At 38.4% G+C, this 13,869-nt stretch overlaps 1 protein-coding gene across 10 annotated transcripts in view; it reads right to left on the reverse strand.

Annotated features, from left to right (window-relative positions):
* Window positions 1-13,869, reverse strand: part of kmr (pleckstrin homology domain-containing family A member kramer) — a 72,486-nt gene that overhangs the window by 21,230 nt on the left and 37,387 nt on the right. For all 10 annotated transcript variants that reach the window (XR_012452576.1, XM_074103479.1, XM_074103476.1 and 7 more), the window contains one exon: window positions 128-1,395. Coding sequence is in view for 9 of the 10 variants with exons in the window: in XM_074103479.1 (XP_073959580.1) it covers window positions 128-1,395 (1,268 nt within the window). In the remaining variant the exon portion in view is untranslated. The remainder of the gene's footprint in view (window positions 1-127; window positions 1,396-13,869) is intronic.

The following is a 13,869-nucleotide window of genomic DNA, read 5'->3' on the forward strand; positions in this document are numbered from 1 at the left end:
TGAACATAACGCCCACACGCCAATATACATAATATATGAATATGATTATTTATTGCAAAGAAAATAGTAGTTACTTGGAATTTATAATTGAACAAAACAGTAAAAATCTTAAGTAGTAGGTACTTACTTTTGTAATAAAACAGACAGTATTCGGATAGGACAAACCACCTTTTCCTCCATACTTTAAGTCCATCAGAGCCCTGTTTGTATAGCACGCCGGCCATGGTAACTGGAGCTGATGGCAATCGTTGTGCTATTGGTGATCGTAAAGCTTGTGTGCCGCCACTACTCCTCCGACTATCCGACGAGGGAGACTTAACACTAGGACTGCTCGACTCGCTCGACTTCATGGGCGACACCACACCGACATTATTACGTTGACCCTGATCCGAAGGCGGAGATTGACTATTCCCTTTATCACCTTCAGATTGTCGTCTATATCTTTCAGATTCTCTATAGTCTGTTTGCTGATTGGACTGCCACTGAGGATCAGGATATTGTCTACTTTGTTTTTCAGATTCCTTAAATTCATTATTTTGGGCGTACCTATCGATATCTTTTTGTATATCAGCACTACTATATTCTTTAAAATCGTTTTTACTACTATATCTATCTAAATCTCTATAAGAGCCATCAGAGTATATACTATTCTGTAGATTTGGTGGTGGTTGCACGCCATGAATCTGTTGAAGTAGAAGTTGCCTCTCAGCGAACTTCTGCTGCTGGTGCATTTGCGCTTGATTCTGGTAGTGCAATTGCTGTTGTAACTTCATTTGCTGGATTTCATTATACTGTCTTCGTAACAGCTCCGTATTACTCTGCGACCCTATTCTGCTCGAATAGGGAAGGTACGGTTTAGAACCGTACTGGTTTGAATTCGGCCTATATGTCGACTGATGATTTTGGTATATTTGGTTGGTATCTTTCGGTGGGTTTCGTTTTAAATAGTCTTGATAGACTTCAGCATTATATCCTTTAGGAATATTGTGAAGAATTTCATTATTAACATTATGATCCGTATGTAACTCTGTTCTTTCTGGTCTAGGTGGTGACTGCGGGTAATTGTAGTTATCGTTTACTCCATATTGCCTTGCATAGTCCTGATTGTATCCTGTGCCGTACAATTCATGTCTATTTTCCAGTAGTGGTGACCGGGCGTCTATGTTGGACTGATATTGGCTCTGTAGGAGTTGATGCATGACACCATTTGGTTGGAGCTGTCCTGATTGCGGGGAGGAAAGGTGCGTGGCGATAGATGGATGCTGTTGATTGTATATCTGATCGGGATGTACGTGGTGGGCCAACAGTTGCTGTTGCGTCAGCGGCTGCTGCGTCGCTGGCACTAGCTTTTTGTTCTCCATTTGATATTGTGACTGCGCAACTGGGGGGTCAAGCCTGAAACAAAACATATCCTACATTAGAAAAATTAAGAAATTAATCAATTCGGAAATTTGACATTTGCGTGCTTCATTGCACGTAGACCATGACAATTCAGTCCAATCGAACTGCTTAATCGAAGAAACGTTATCGTCGGTAGGTTGATAAGGTGCGTGTGTGTTGTAGGAGCTCCGCCGCATCGCATATAATACTTACGCCTAATATCACGAAACTTTATGAGTAAATTAATAATTTCGTGTTTGATATACTGCTCTAGCCGATATCTATATCCGATACCTACGATATATATATCCGATATATAAGTAGCTATTGCTCATAACTCCGTCTGCGAAGAATTCGTCTATCGCTACCCCTCGGGAACTATGTAATTTTCTGGGATAAAATCTATCTTCCCAAGGTCTCAAACGTTCATACCAAATTTAATCTGAATCGGTACAGCGGTTTAAGCGTGAAGATTTAACAGACAGAGAGACAGACAGACCAAGTTACTTTCGCAATATTATTAGTAAAAACTATCTTGATCATACCTTTTTTTTACATTTTGCAGATACCATGCCATGCCTGTCGTCCCGTAAATTTCACCAAGTAGTTACATACATTACATGCATTGGTCAAATTATCATTTGGCATAATTTTACATTGTCAAGTTTTATTAAGCAAACGTTTTCTTTTGGCTAAAATTATATTCCAAAAACACGTTTGTTCAAAACCAACCACAGAAACCAACTGCTACCAGAAAAGTAGGTTAGGTCAGGTTAGAACTGCGTCCCCCACAGAAACGAACTGCTATCAGAAAAGTAGGTTAGGTTAGGTTAGAACTGCGTCCCCCACAGAAACGAAGTGCTTAGTAGTTAGTGAATATTTCTAGTGAAAAGTAGGTTATTATGCCATGCAATATTTTGGGAAGAGTGCTTTATGCCAAACGATACATTTGACTAAATAATACTTGGTTATATGAAACATGACTAAGTAAATATTATTAAAACAATAATTTGCTAAAAACTGTAAAATTGCGATAAGTTAAAGCTAAAGCAAATGATTTTTTGCCAAATGATAATTTGAGTAAAATATTTTGGGATGTGATACTTTGGGATTTTTTTTGCCTATACATTAGTAAACCATGTTTATTATATATTTTTTATTTTCATTGTTGTCACAATTAGTTATCCGCAGTTGGTGTCATCACAACATATTGTATTTTATTAATTATTATTAAATTGTAGAGCCACTTTTGCCTTAATTTGAATTAAACTGAATATGACTACATTATATTATACATAATATGCTTACAGGCTCTGTAAGCTTTTCCCACGTTTCACGAATGTCAATCTAAATAGGGGAAGGTATAATTTATCACGTAAACTTTGCAAAATATAAATGTACATTGAGAAGTAGTGGCCTAGTGGCTTCTCTCTTCCTATGGCCTCTCAAGCAGAGGATCTGGGATTCAAACCCGGGCTCGCAGCTCTGACTTTTTCGGAATTCATGTGCGAAATTACATTTGAGATTTACCACGAACTTTGCAGTGAAGGAAAACATTATAAGGAAACCTGCACAAACCTGCAAAGCAATTCAATGGTTTATGTGAAGTTCCCAATCCCCAATGGGTCCGCGTGGGACATATATTGGCTGGGATGATGATGATTTTAAAAAATACCGGCCAAGAGCGTGTCGGACACGCCAGCCGTCCGTAGCCATTACGAAAAAGTTAAGTAATATTTTCTAAGGATTTCGTATTTTATACGGAATCTTCCAAGTTTAGGTATATTTTATACCTTATAGGCTGCTATTTAAGAGTAAAACTACTAATAATTCTCAAGAAAACTTAACCGTTATAGTTTTCCTTGTAAGTTTGATATACTTACTACCATCTTGAATTTTTTCAAATTTTTCCACCCACCGGTTTAGATTTTAGAGGGGGGGCGGACGCTCGATTTTAATGAAAATTTGCATTTTAAAGTTGAATATTTTGCAAACTAATCACTGAATCGAAAAATCATTTTAGCAACCCTTAATGGTTTTAAGAGACCTATCCAACGATACCCCACACTACAAGATTGGATGAGAAAAAAAAATCATCCCCACTTTACGTCTATGCCAGGTACTCTAAAAAATTTTTTTTTATTTTTTATTGTACCATTTCGTCGGCATAGTTTACATATATATTCGTGCAAAATTAAAGCTTTCTAGCATTAATAGTCGGACGGACAGACAGACAGACAGACATGGCGAAACTATAAGGGTTTTTTGCCATTTTGGCTCCGGAACCCTAAAAATGTAAATGAATGCTTGCGAGTTCTACCATATTTGTGTCATTAAATGAAGAGTTATTAAGCTGACGTTGCCAATAAGATAAAGACGTAATAATAATAAATAATATATGTAGTTATCAGATAGATATACGAGTAATAATATCATTTGATTATTGATTGCTTAATTGGGTTTGTATCATCATCCGACATAAATGATTTTATCAATTACGCAATGAAATCATTTTTATCAATATTCATTATTATACAACTAGGAAAACGTCAGATTAAAATGAGATCATTAAGAGTAGGTGTAATGTATGTATGTACGAGTATAGGTATAGACCTTAGTAAGGAACTCCGTTTACCAATAAATGAAATACTGAACGGACGTGCGCCTTTGATGGTGTTATTTTTACTTTGACTGAGGCCCAGAAGTCCAAACTCAAGGTTTGCCAGTGGGCTATGGAGCGCAGTATCCTACATCGGTGTTCGAAGAGCTGATAGAATCAGAAACACTGAACTGCGTTCCGAAACCCGAATTGTTGATGTGGTGACAAAGACCGCCAAAGTCAAGTGGAACTGGGCATGTCATTAAAAAAAGGCTATTAAAAAAAACACCTGTATAAAAAAAAAAAAACTTTAATAAACATAACGTCGTCATAGTCAATACGCCCACGATGTGGGGTGGTGCACTTGCGTTTTGGGATACCAACATTATTTGTGAATCATAGAGCCGACCTACCAAATAATACTACCCAAGAATAGCATTACCTCAAAGATAGAGTTTTGTTTATACTTATTGCTTTGTCAGACCACACGTCCATCCGGTTGGACCGCACTTAGTTCGTTAATGAATCATGTCAGTCATCAGGTATGCCGGCGAGTGCAAGATTATCAACGGATGCGAACTAATGACATGCGTCTAGGTCCGGCCGACCGGTTCGTGTTAAATGTCTGCGCAAACGCTTGCTCAGAGAACCATACTTAATCATTGGCGTGTGCATATAATTAGTAATGCTGGTTACACATTATAAAGCTGAACGTTGTTAATTAATATCCCAGTGTCAGCAATTAATGGACACTATATTTCAGTTTAAAAAGCCGTGGTGGCCTAGTGGCTTGACCTATCGCCTCTCAAACAGAGTTCATGTGCGGAATTACATTTGAAATTTACCACGAGCTTTGCGGTGAAGGAAAACATCGTGAGGAAACCTGCACAAACCTGCGAAGCAATTCAATGGTGCGTGTGAAGTTCCCAATCCGCACTGGGCCCGCGTGGGAACTATAGCCCAAGCCCTCTTGTTCTGAGAGGAGGCCTGTGCCCAGCAGTGGGACGTATATAGGCTGGGATGATATTTCAGTTTAAGTATTTTTTGTGTCGTACAGCGCCTGGCTATTTTTCTTTAATAAGTGCTTGCACTGTTGTGTTTCGGCGTGGAGAGTAAGACAGCCGGTGTGAATAACCCTGGTGTTGCAGATGTTTATGGGCGGTGGTGATCTCTTACCATCAGGAGACCCACTTGCTCGTTTTCCATCCAGTCGAATAAAATAAAAATTGTTGCCATTAAGGAAAGGGACTGTTGCTGATCTCTTACCATGAGCTGCCAGACCCGCTTGCAAGCGTTTTGCATGCCAGTCGTTTATTTTGGAAAATATGCAAAAAAAAAACATACTATGTCCCGACTGTGAAGAAGACGAGAAACTCAGTTGGGTTGAGGCCGAATTGGAGAGAACCTGCCCAGGACGTGCTGAGAATCTACCTGGGACGTGCCGAGAACCTGCCCGAGACGTGCTTCTGTTTCTTATTACATTACACAAGCTTTGCTTACTTTGGGACTAGGTCAATTGGTGTCAAGTGTCCCGTGATATTATTATTATTATTTTGTACTTCTTACTGTGCAATCAAAAGAAGGAAGTTTCTCATAGATACCTACCATAGATTTTCTGTGACTGTCTGACATTACGACACTAACAAATCATTTTGCGGTAGGTCAGGAATCAAAAGGTCAACTGTATCTGCTGCCTCCGAAAGTTAGGATGATTTAAATTTGCAAACCCAATTTTGTAGATTTGGTCATCAACGATTGGGTGAGTATAAGGTCTGTTCCAATTATAATCTTACCATCCATAATTTATTTATACGAACAAAAAAGGATATAACTGGAGGGGACATTCTACTACCTGGTTATTTTACGATCTTGACATTCTACCACCTGGTTATTTTACGATCTTGACATAATACTACCTGGTCATTCTACAACCTGGACACCTGGACATTTTACGACTTTGACGTAACACGCCGGAGGGTATCCTAATACAACATAAACAAGAACACGAATGTTTAATGCTCAAATTTAACACAAAGGCATTCAGGACAGACGCCGCGAATTGTCTGTTTAGTCTGGGTCACAAGTGTATCTAATGTAATTTTGCGGAGCGTATAACAGACGAGTACTGGTGGCTGGTCTACTTGGAAGAGCGCCAGATCATCCGATTATCTCTGTTTACACATTTAGACCACGACGCGACGCCACAGCAATCCTCAATGTCAATCTTACTGTATTGACCTACATTAAAGTATGCGCCCTTATAAACTAAATAGCTAAACTTAAGAGCCATATTGCTGTAAATAACCTATGAAACCGTTGATCACAAACACCTCACCTATATCCGAGTGATTGCTAGCATTCAAGACAGTAATTTAAAAAGAAGAAGACGAATTTGGGCCTGTTCATCGATCGAACCTACTGATGCTGTGTAACCAGGTACATTGATTTTTGTTGAAGTATGGTGCATTCCTTTGGTCTAAGCTTGGCATTTCTGCTGCAATTTCTGCGACAACATGTACGTAATAACATTCTTAATTAAAATTATTTGAGTCTCGCGTAAAGGTATAACAAAATTTCTGAGTAAGTTTTGACGTACGCCCAGACAGAATTTTTACATTTTTATTCACATTTTTTTAACGTCGCGCCTCACGAGAGACTAAATTTGTTTCTAGGAACCGTCGGTAAACGTTTGTGAATTTTACAAGCAGCCTAAATTGATTTGCAAGCTGACTACATTTTTAAAATACTCTTGCTGGAGTGACTGAGCAATTAAAAATAGCGTGGCATTCTCTTCACGGCCTAATTGCAGGTGACGAAATAAACAGCTCTCAAGTAAATCCCAGTAATAATTATAAATGCGAAAGTTTCAAATCTGTTTGTTTGTTACCTCTTCACGTCTAAATGCTCGTTTGCCATCCAGTCGAATAAAAAAATAATAAAAAAAAAACCGCTGAAAATTGCATAGTTCCCACAGGATAGCGATAAAAGAATTCTACACGGACGGAGTCACAGGCAACAGCTAGTCGTATACATATTGTTTCTGTAATACTAAATATAAGAAATAATCCAGTTTTACCTAATAAATATTGATGCATCCATTCTCAGCTATTACAAAAATGTCTAAACGGGCTATAAATGTATTGTTATTCCAATAGGATTTCAAACAATAATAACCTTTAATTGCGAACGACTGACAGCTGATAGCATCTGATTACATATTTACTTATTTTCACTTACGTAACAGAAGATAATACTCAATCTTTTAAAAGCCTTTCAATAGATTATAATGGTTGTTATTATGCAATGAAGTCCAAATTCTAACGCGGATTTTTAAAGCATACAGTATACTTATTGGAATTAGAAGTAGAAATTTGGGGTGGAATTTAAAAATTAGACATTAACACCACATTTCGTTCAAAAATAATATGAATGAAGCATTCCGTTATGCGACAATCAATTAACAATACAATTGTGCGGGTAATTTGTGCGCCACAAGCAAATTTTTCTAGTCAAACATTTTGTAGGTTCCGTCACTATTTAACGTGATTAAATTTTTTAGCATCTACTCAGAATTATAAAGGTTTTCATTTGTTTATTTCGTACTTGGAGAGATTTAAAACTTTCATAATTATGATAGATCTATACGATAAGCATTAATCCCACAAATATTTGTAGGTTTAATACTAAATTTATTCGCTCAACAACCTCTAAAGTAATAAATAGTTACGAAAATATGACATTGAATCATTTTTCGTGAGTTACTTTGGCCATTTTGCTCTTTATAATTAACTTGATTATTTTCTTTTAGAAAAGAATATATTGGGTATGTGGGTAGGTACTTTCCTAGATGGGTGGGACATGGGTTGTAAAAGAGGCGATAAATTCTAATTACTATACTACATCGACGGCCCTTATAATGCAGGTACTGGCACACAAACCTCTTATTTCTCAGCGAGCGATAAACACAGTTTTCTATGCGAGACCGGTCAGAAACCACAAAAGTCTCCAGCGTGGGAACGATCCACTTCGCACAGAACAGAATTTATTCAGTGTTTATTCAGTGGCATTTGCTAGGCATTTGCAGATAAGTAATGTAAGTAAACTGGAATGGAACTTACGAACTGCATGCCACTTACATGTATCATTAATACCTACATATAATAAATAAATAAAAATAGTGAACATTTAGTACATATGTACGTTGTGCACTTTAATCATATTTTTGCTTTGATTTATTGACCGTATTGCATAAACGGCAAGGAAATCTGAAATAGCCAGTCTCATTTATTAATCAATTAGACTTCTTTTCATTGTCTTTGTCGCTTTAGCAATCAAAGTTTCACTGATGTTACAGGGTTCCGTACCTACCTAAACAGGAAAAATTGAACCTTATAAGATTACTTTGTTGTCCGCCTATGCGTCTGTCGGCCGGAAATGTAGTTTCAGAATTGTGTAGCAGTGACAAGTAACATTTACTTAGGACTATTGGAAATGTAAAAAAAATATCAAAAAAATCAATTCAAGCAATCAACAGAGCGTAACTGACATTTACACAGTTATAAATTTTTTTTAGTGGCTTAAAAACAAGTTGTTTTTTAACCACTGATTTCCACCTCTAATGAGAAGAAATACATAAAATAACTACTTTTATAGAAATTGGACAGTTTTTTAGCTTTAAAACAGATGTAGGTACCTGGTACAATGCACTGGTTCTGCGGGTAAAAGCTTTTTCACTGGCTGGCACTAGGTTTTCAGGCAAGTATGTCCGTCACTGCAGCACTGCACAATTTGAGAGTCCAAGCGGTTCACTTCGAGGTGTTTTAAAATATATATTCTTGAAAATGCGGGAGAGGAGGTGCGCGCGCGATTCGTAGTTTTTCGAAGAGAGCGATGGCGTGACGTCAACACAGTAGAGCCAACATCACAGATACAAAAATCAGGTACGTTCAGAATAAGGACAGGGAAGGGAAATTGTGTTGTGAAAGTGTGTAGCGTGCTTTATAAGGTGTAATTTAATTCGGCCTAACCATACTCCCCCCCTTGGAGTGATACTCCAACATTGAGGAATTTAAAGTGTAGCGAGTACATTCATATTAAAAACTTAATTTTAATTTATTTGAAGCGGATGAGGAGCTAGAGAAGTTTTTACATATTAGAGTATGCTAAGATATCTAGAGAACTATAGAATTTGCAAAATTGAAGATATCAAAAACTTTTTTTTTTTTTTACATATTAATAATTACTAAGGTGAAATATATTTGGCGATTATTATTGAGTGGGAAGTGGACATACACGTACCACAGGGCGTATATAAGTACCAGTCTTAGTTTTAACTTTAACAACTCTGGTAATGCCATCATTACCAGGGTAAGTCTCCTCAACCACGGCAAGGGGCAACAGAGAAGTGGAAGTTTTCTTCTCTGACAATTACAACCTGACCCTTTTTAACAGGATTGGAAATAGTATTCCATTTTTCACGACTCTGTAATGAGGTAAGATATTCAATGTGCCATCTCTGCCAGTAAGATTGGACCATTTTATCAATTAGTTTATATCTTTGCAAGCGGTTTATAGAAATGTCATCTAAGTTTACAGCGGAATGTCTTTAATGGGGTTAAATTTAAAAAATTGAGGGAGTGAGAGCTAATGGCTCTGAAGGTTTGCCATCTGTGGGGAGAGGAATGAATCCATGCTAAAGTAATGGTGGAGTCTGAGAATGCAATAATATTATTAACTTTGCATCTGGCATTAAATACTTTAAGAACGGCCTGTACAAGCTGAGCGAGGAGATGAGCGGCGCACAACTCGAGACGTGCGAGGGTTATTTTCTTGAGCGGGGCGAGGCGCGAGCGAGCGCATAACAGCGACACACTGGAAGCGGGCGAGGTAAGTGAGCCTATCCTTAAATATATGACAGCACCATAACATTTTTCACTTGCATCAGCAAAACCTACAAGGTGATTTCTGAACAGGGAAATACACCTACATGCCTAGGTATTTTTATTTGAGACAGGTTAGAGAGCTCGTTCTGGATCTGAGTCCAAATTTTCTGAATGTCGCTAGGAGTATCATCATCCCAGGACAATCACGTTTCAGCATTCTTGTACAAAAGTTTCATATAAGCTGTGAGAGGAGCGAGCAGACCTAAAGGGTCATAGAGAGCAGCAGTCTTTGACAGAATAAAACGTTTTAGTACATTTTCCATTTTCAGAGACATCAACTTTAAAAGTGAAACAATCTGTAACTGGGTCCCATCGAAGTCCTACTAACTTTGTTTCTGATTCAGAGTCAAAATTTAAATTCTTTGAGGCACGCGATTCTACAGGTATATTTTGCAAAAACTGAGGTGAATTTGATATGAATTTAGTGAGGTTGAAACCACACTGGCAAACATTTTTGACCAGCTGATCATATAATTGAAGCGCTTCGTCTGGTGAAGGGACTGAGTGAATAAAGTCATCCATGTATGAGTAGAGCGGGGCAACTCGAGCAGCTTCGGGATAATTTTGACCTCATCGAGTGCAAGTTGGCGAACGACACGCATAGCAAGGTAAGGTGAGCATTTTAGTCCAAATGAAATTCGTTGAAACTCATAGGTTTCAATAGGATCGCGGTCTGCATGAAATCTGAATAATATTCTTTGAAACGATTTGTGTTCTGTGATTAATTTTAATTGAAAATACATTTTTTCCAGATCTCCCGAGATAGCAACAGCAAAGATGCGCAGATTCACTAGTAAGTCAAATATGTTTTGTTTGTAAGTTAGAGACCACAGTGTACTATGTCATTGAGACTTTTGCCAGAGGTTGTTTGGCACTAGCATCCAATACAATTCGAATTTTCGAGGTATCTTTATCAGGGCGGTATACTGCTCTGTGAGGTATGTGATAAGCGAGAGTGGGAGCTTGCGGTTCAGAAACTTTCTCTAAATATCCTTTATCCATATAATCTTGCATTGTGGCATTATAGCCCAATCGTAAGTTCGGGTCAGAGTCTAGTCTGCGTTCAAGCGATAAGAGGCGGCGTTTAGCGGTTTTGTATGAGTCACCTAACTGTCGCGGGTCATCAGAGAATGGCAAAGAGACAACATATCTACCATCAGATTCGCGGATATGGTTTCATTGAATAGTTTTCGCATTGTTGCTCTTCCGGACTTAATATTTTGCGCGCAGGTAAGGATTCCAAATTCCAGAATTTTTGCACCATATTATTTAAATTAACATCACTTTTCTATAACGCGTGACACGAAACACTCGAGTTTTGTGACGAATACAAATCGCTTTCCGCTTCGCCCATGACTATGTAGCCTAAAGTAGACTGCATCGCGATGACACGTGTTTCGGGGTGAGTGACCTTGCCTGATAACAGCAAGTGCGGAACAGTCCCGATCCGATAACACAATCGATCTCGGATGGCACGTAAACAATTCGTCAGCGAGCGGTATATTCATGAAATATTGCAAGACGTTTGTATTTAAACGAGTGGTAGGTAAATTACCTGTGATTTGCTCCACAACAGCGGCTTTGATTGAATATTGACAGCGAGAATCCGTTCGAGATCGAAACACTATCACCGTATAACCGAGCACAGGTTTCACACTCATACCTATTCCGTGTACGGACGAGGTTGGTAATTAATTTGTAAGTTCAATCGTTTACAACAAGCCTCAGTAACAAAATTCGCGGTCGAGCCTGTATCTAATAAGACTCTATTTGCGCAGGTTTCACATCACTGTTTACCACATCGACACACGCGGTGGGCACTACGTCGTTATAAAAGCTCGCGTTATTCTTTTATCGGATGTCAAAAGACATTGATAAGGCGGTTTGTTATTATCAAGGGGTTGCGATTGCGAATTCTGTTGACTGTCAGCCGCCATATTTGTTTTGAACTGCTCGGGCGCCGGTGATTTGACGTTTAGTTGCCGGTGTTGAGGTGGTAAACAAAGTTGTCCACATGCAGCAAAGAATGATGCTTTTTGTTGCATCTGATACATGTTTTTGTAGATTTGCATGCCTGTACATTATGAAAACCAAGGCAATTTTTGCAGAATGAATTTTTATCACTACCGAATATCTATCGTTCGCGTCGAGGTCATTAAATTTCTTACAGAAATATAGCGGGTGTCTTTCGTTATGACAAACAATACAAGTATGCATGTTTGCTTGATTTAGGGAATGATATTGCGTGTTTAGCGGGAGTGGTGAGTTTTGCGGGTTAGTATTCATCACGTATGATTGAAAAGGTTTGTTTTTATTATAGGTATTTTGCGAGTAATTATTTTGCGATTGCGATTTTGCGGAGCGTTGTATTTGTTGTGAAAGTTATTTTGATGCGTTTTAGCGGGTTCGAAAAGAGTATTTGTTTTCGGTTTTATAGTTAATTGCGTGCGAGTGAGTATTTTGCTTGGTTTTTACAAACTTTTCGAGAGATTCAAAAGTAGCAATTTTTCAGAGCGGCTGTTTTGTTCAAACAATTGTATAGTATCTTTGTCCAGTTTGTTCAGAGCGATATGCGTAACTATGAAATCGGCTAAATCAGGGACTTTGAGTGCTTTAAGTGCTGCAACGGAGGCACAGTATTGTTCGACAAATGAGTCTAGGTTTGCGGTGTAGCGGTGTCAAAGCTTGAAATTGAACATCTTATCTAATATACTGAGTACCTAAAGTGCGTTCATCTTGATATTTATTTACGAGTAACTTCCAAATAGTTTGATAGTTAGAAGCCACGGGAAGAATTCCCGCGATGATCGAGGAAACTGACCCTGACAATTTCGAGACTAGGTATTGCACTCGTTCGGCATCCGACAGGCTTTCATTTTGATGAATCATCTCATTGAAATTTTGATAGAAAAGCGGCCAACGGGCTGGATCGCCGTTGAATGAAATTAACTCCAAAGCTGGTACATAAGTTTTAGATTTAGTGGAAGGTCTCGGAACCGATTCAGATTTTATTAGAGGTTTCGTCAGCGATTCTTATGCATTTGACATGACAGTAAATTTCGTCAAAAGATTCGATTTCTTTAAAAGATGGTACGTAGTTAGGTCATTTGTCATCCTAGCGCAGTTCAATGTTCAATACTTCAGTAAATTCTGACCGTAGTTTGTCAACTGTTTTTGTTCTAACTAGAAAACTTGTTCGAGCTTCCGCGGATTCGACTGTACGGCTAAGATCGTACATATTTTGGAGCAAAGAAAATAAACTTTTACGTTTAGCGTCTAATATTGTTACTTTATCCATGTTTTAAAACTATGAATGTACACACAAAGTATGAAATAAGTAGTAAACCTCGTGCGGTAGCACGCGGTAACCAAAATGGCGGAATGAAAAAGTATGAAAAATCCAATTATGAATAATTGAAGCGTGTGTATGTGAAAAAGGGCGGTTTTTAATGTGAATGTATAGAGGATCACGGGGAGAAGGACCAACAAAGAGGATGGAGAGTTTTTTGTAGGATAAAACAGGATGTAGGTACCTGGATACAATGCACTGGTTCTGCGGGGTAAAAGCTTTTTCACTGGCTGGCACTAGGTTTTCAGGCAAGTATGTCCGTCACTGCAGCACTGCACAATTTGAGAGTCCAAGCGGTTCACTTCGAGGTGTTTTAAATATATATTCTTGAAAATGCGGGAGAGGAGGTGCGCGCGCGATTCGTAGTTTTTTCGAAGAGAGCGATGGCGTGACGTCAACACAGTAGAGCCAACATCACAGATACAAAAATCAGGTACGTTCAGGAATAAGGACAGGGAAGGGAAATTGTGTTGTGAAAGTGTGTAGCGTGCTTTATAAGGTGTATTTATTCGGCCTAACCAATAATCCTACCAAAATAGTACAAACTGTTTTTTTTGCTAGCTTTTAAAACGTGTACCAGAACCCACGGTTACACGAGT

Source organism: Choristoneura fumiferana, chromosome 20 (assembly GCF_025370935.1).
Source record: "Choristoneura fumiferana chromosome 20, NRCan_CFum_1, whole genome shotgun sequence".
Lineage (NCBI taxonomy): Eukaryota > Metazoa > Arthropoda > Insecta > Lepidoptera > Tortricidae > Choristoneura > Choristoneura fumiferana.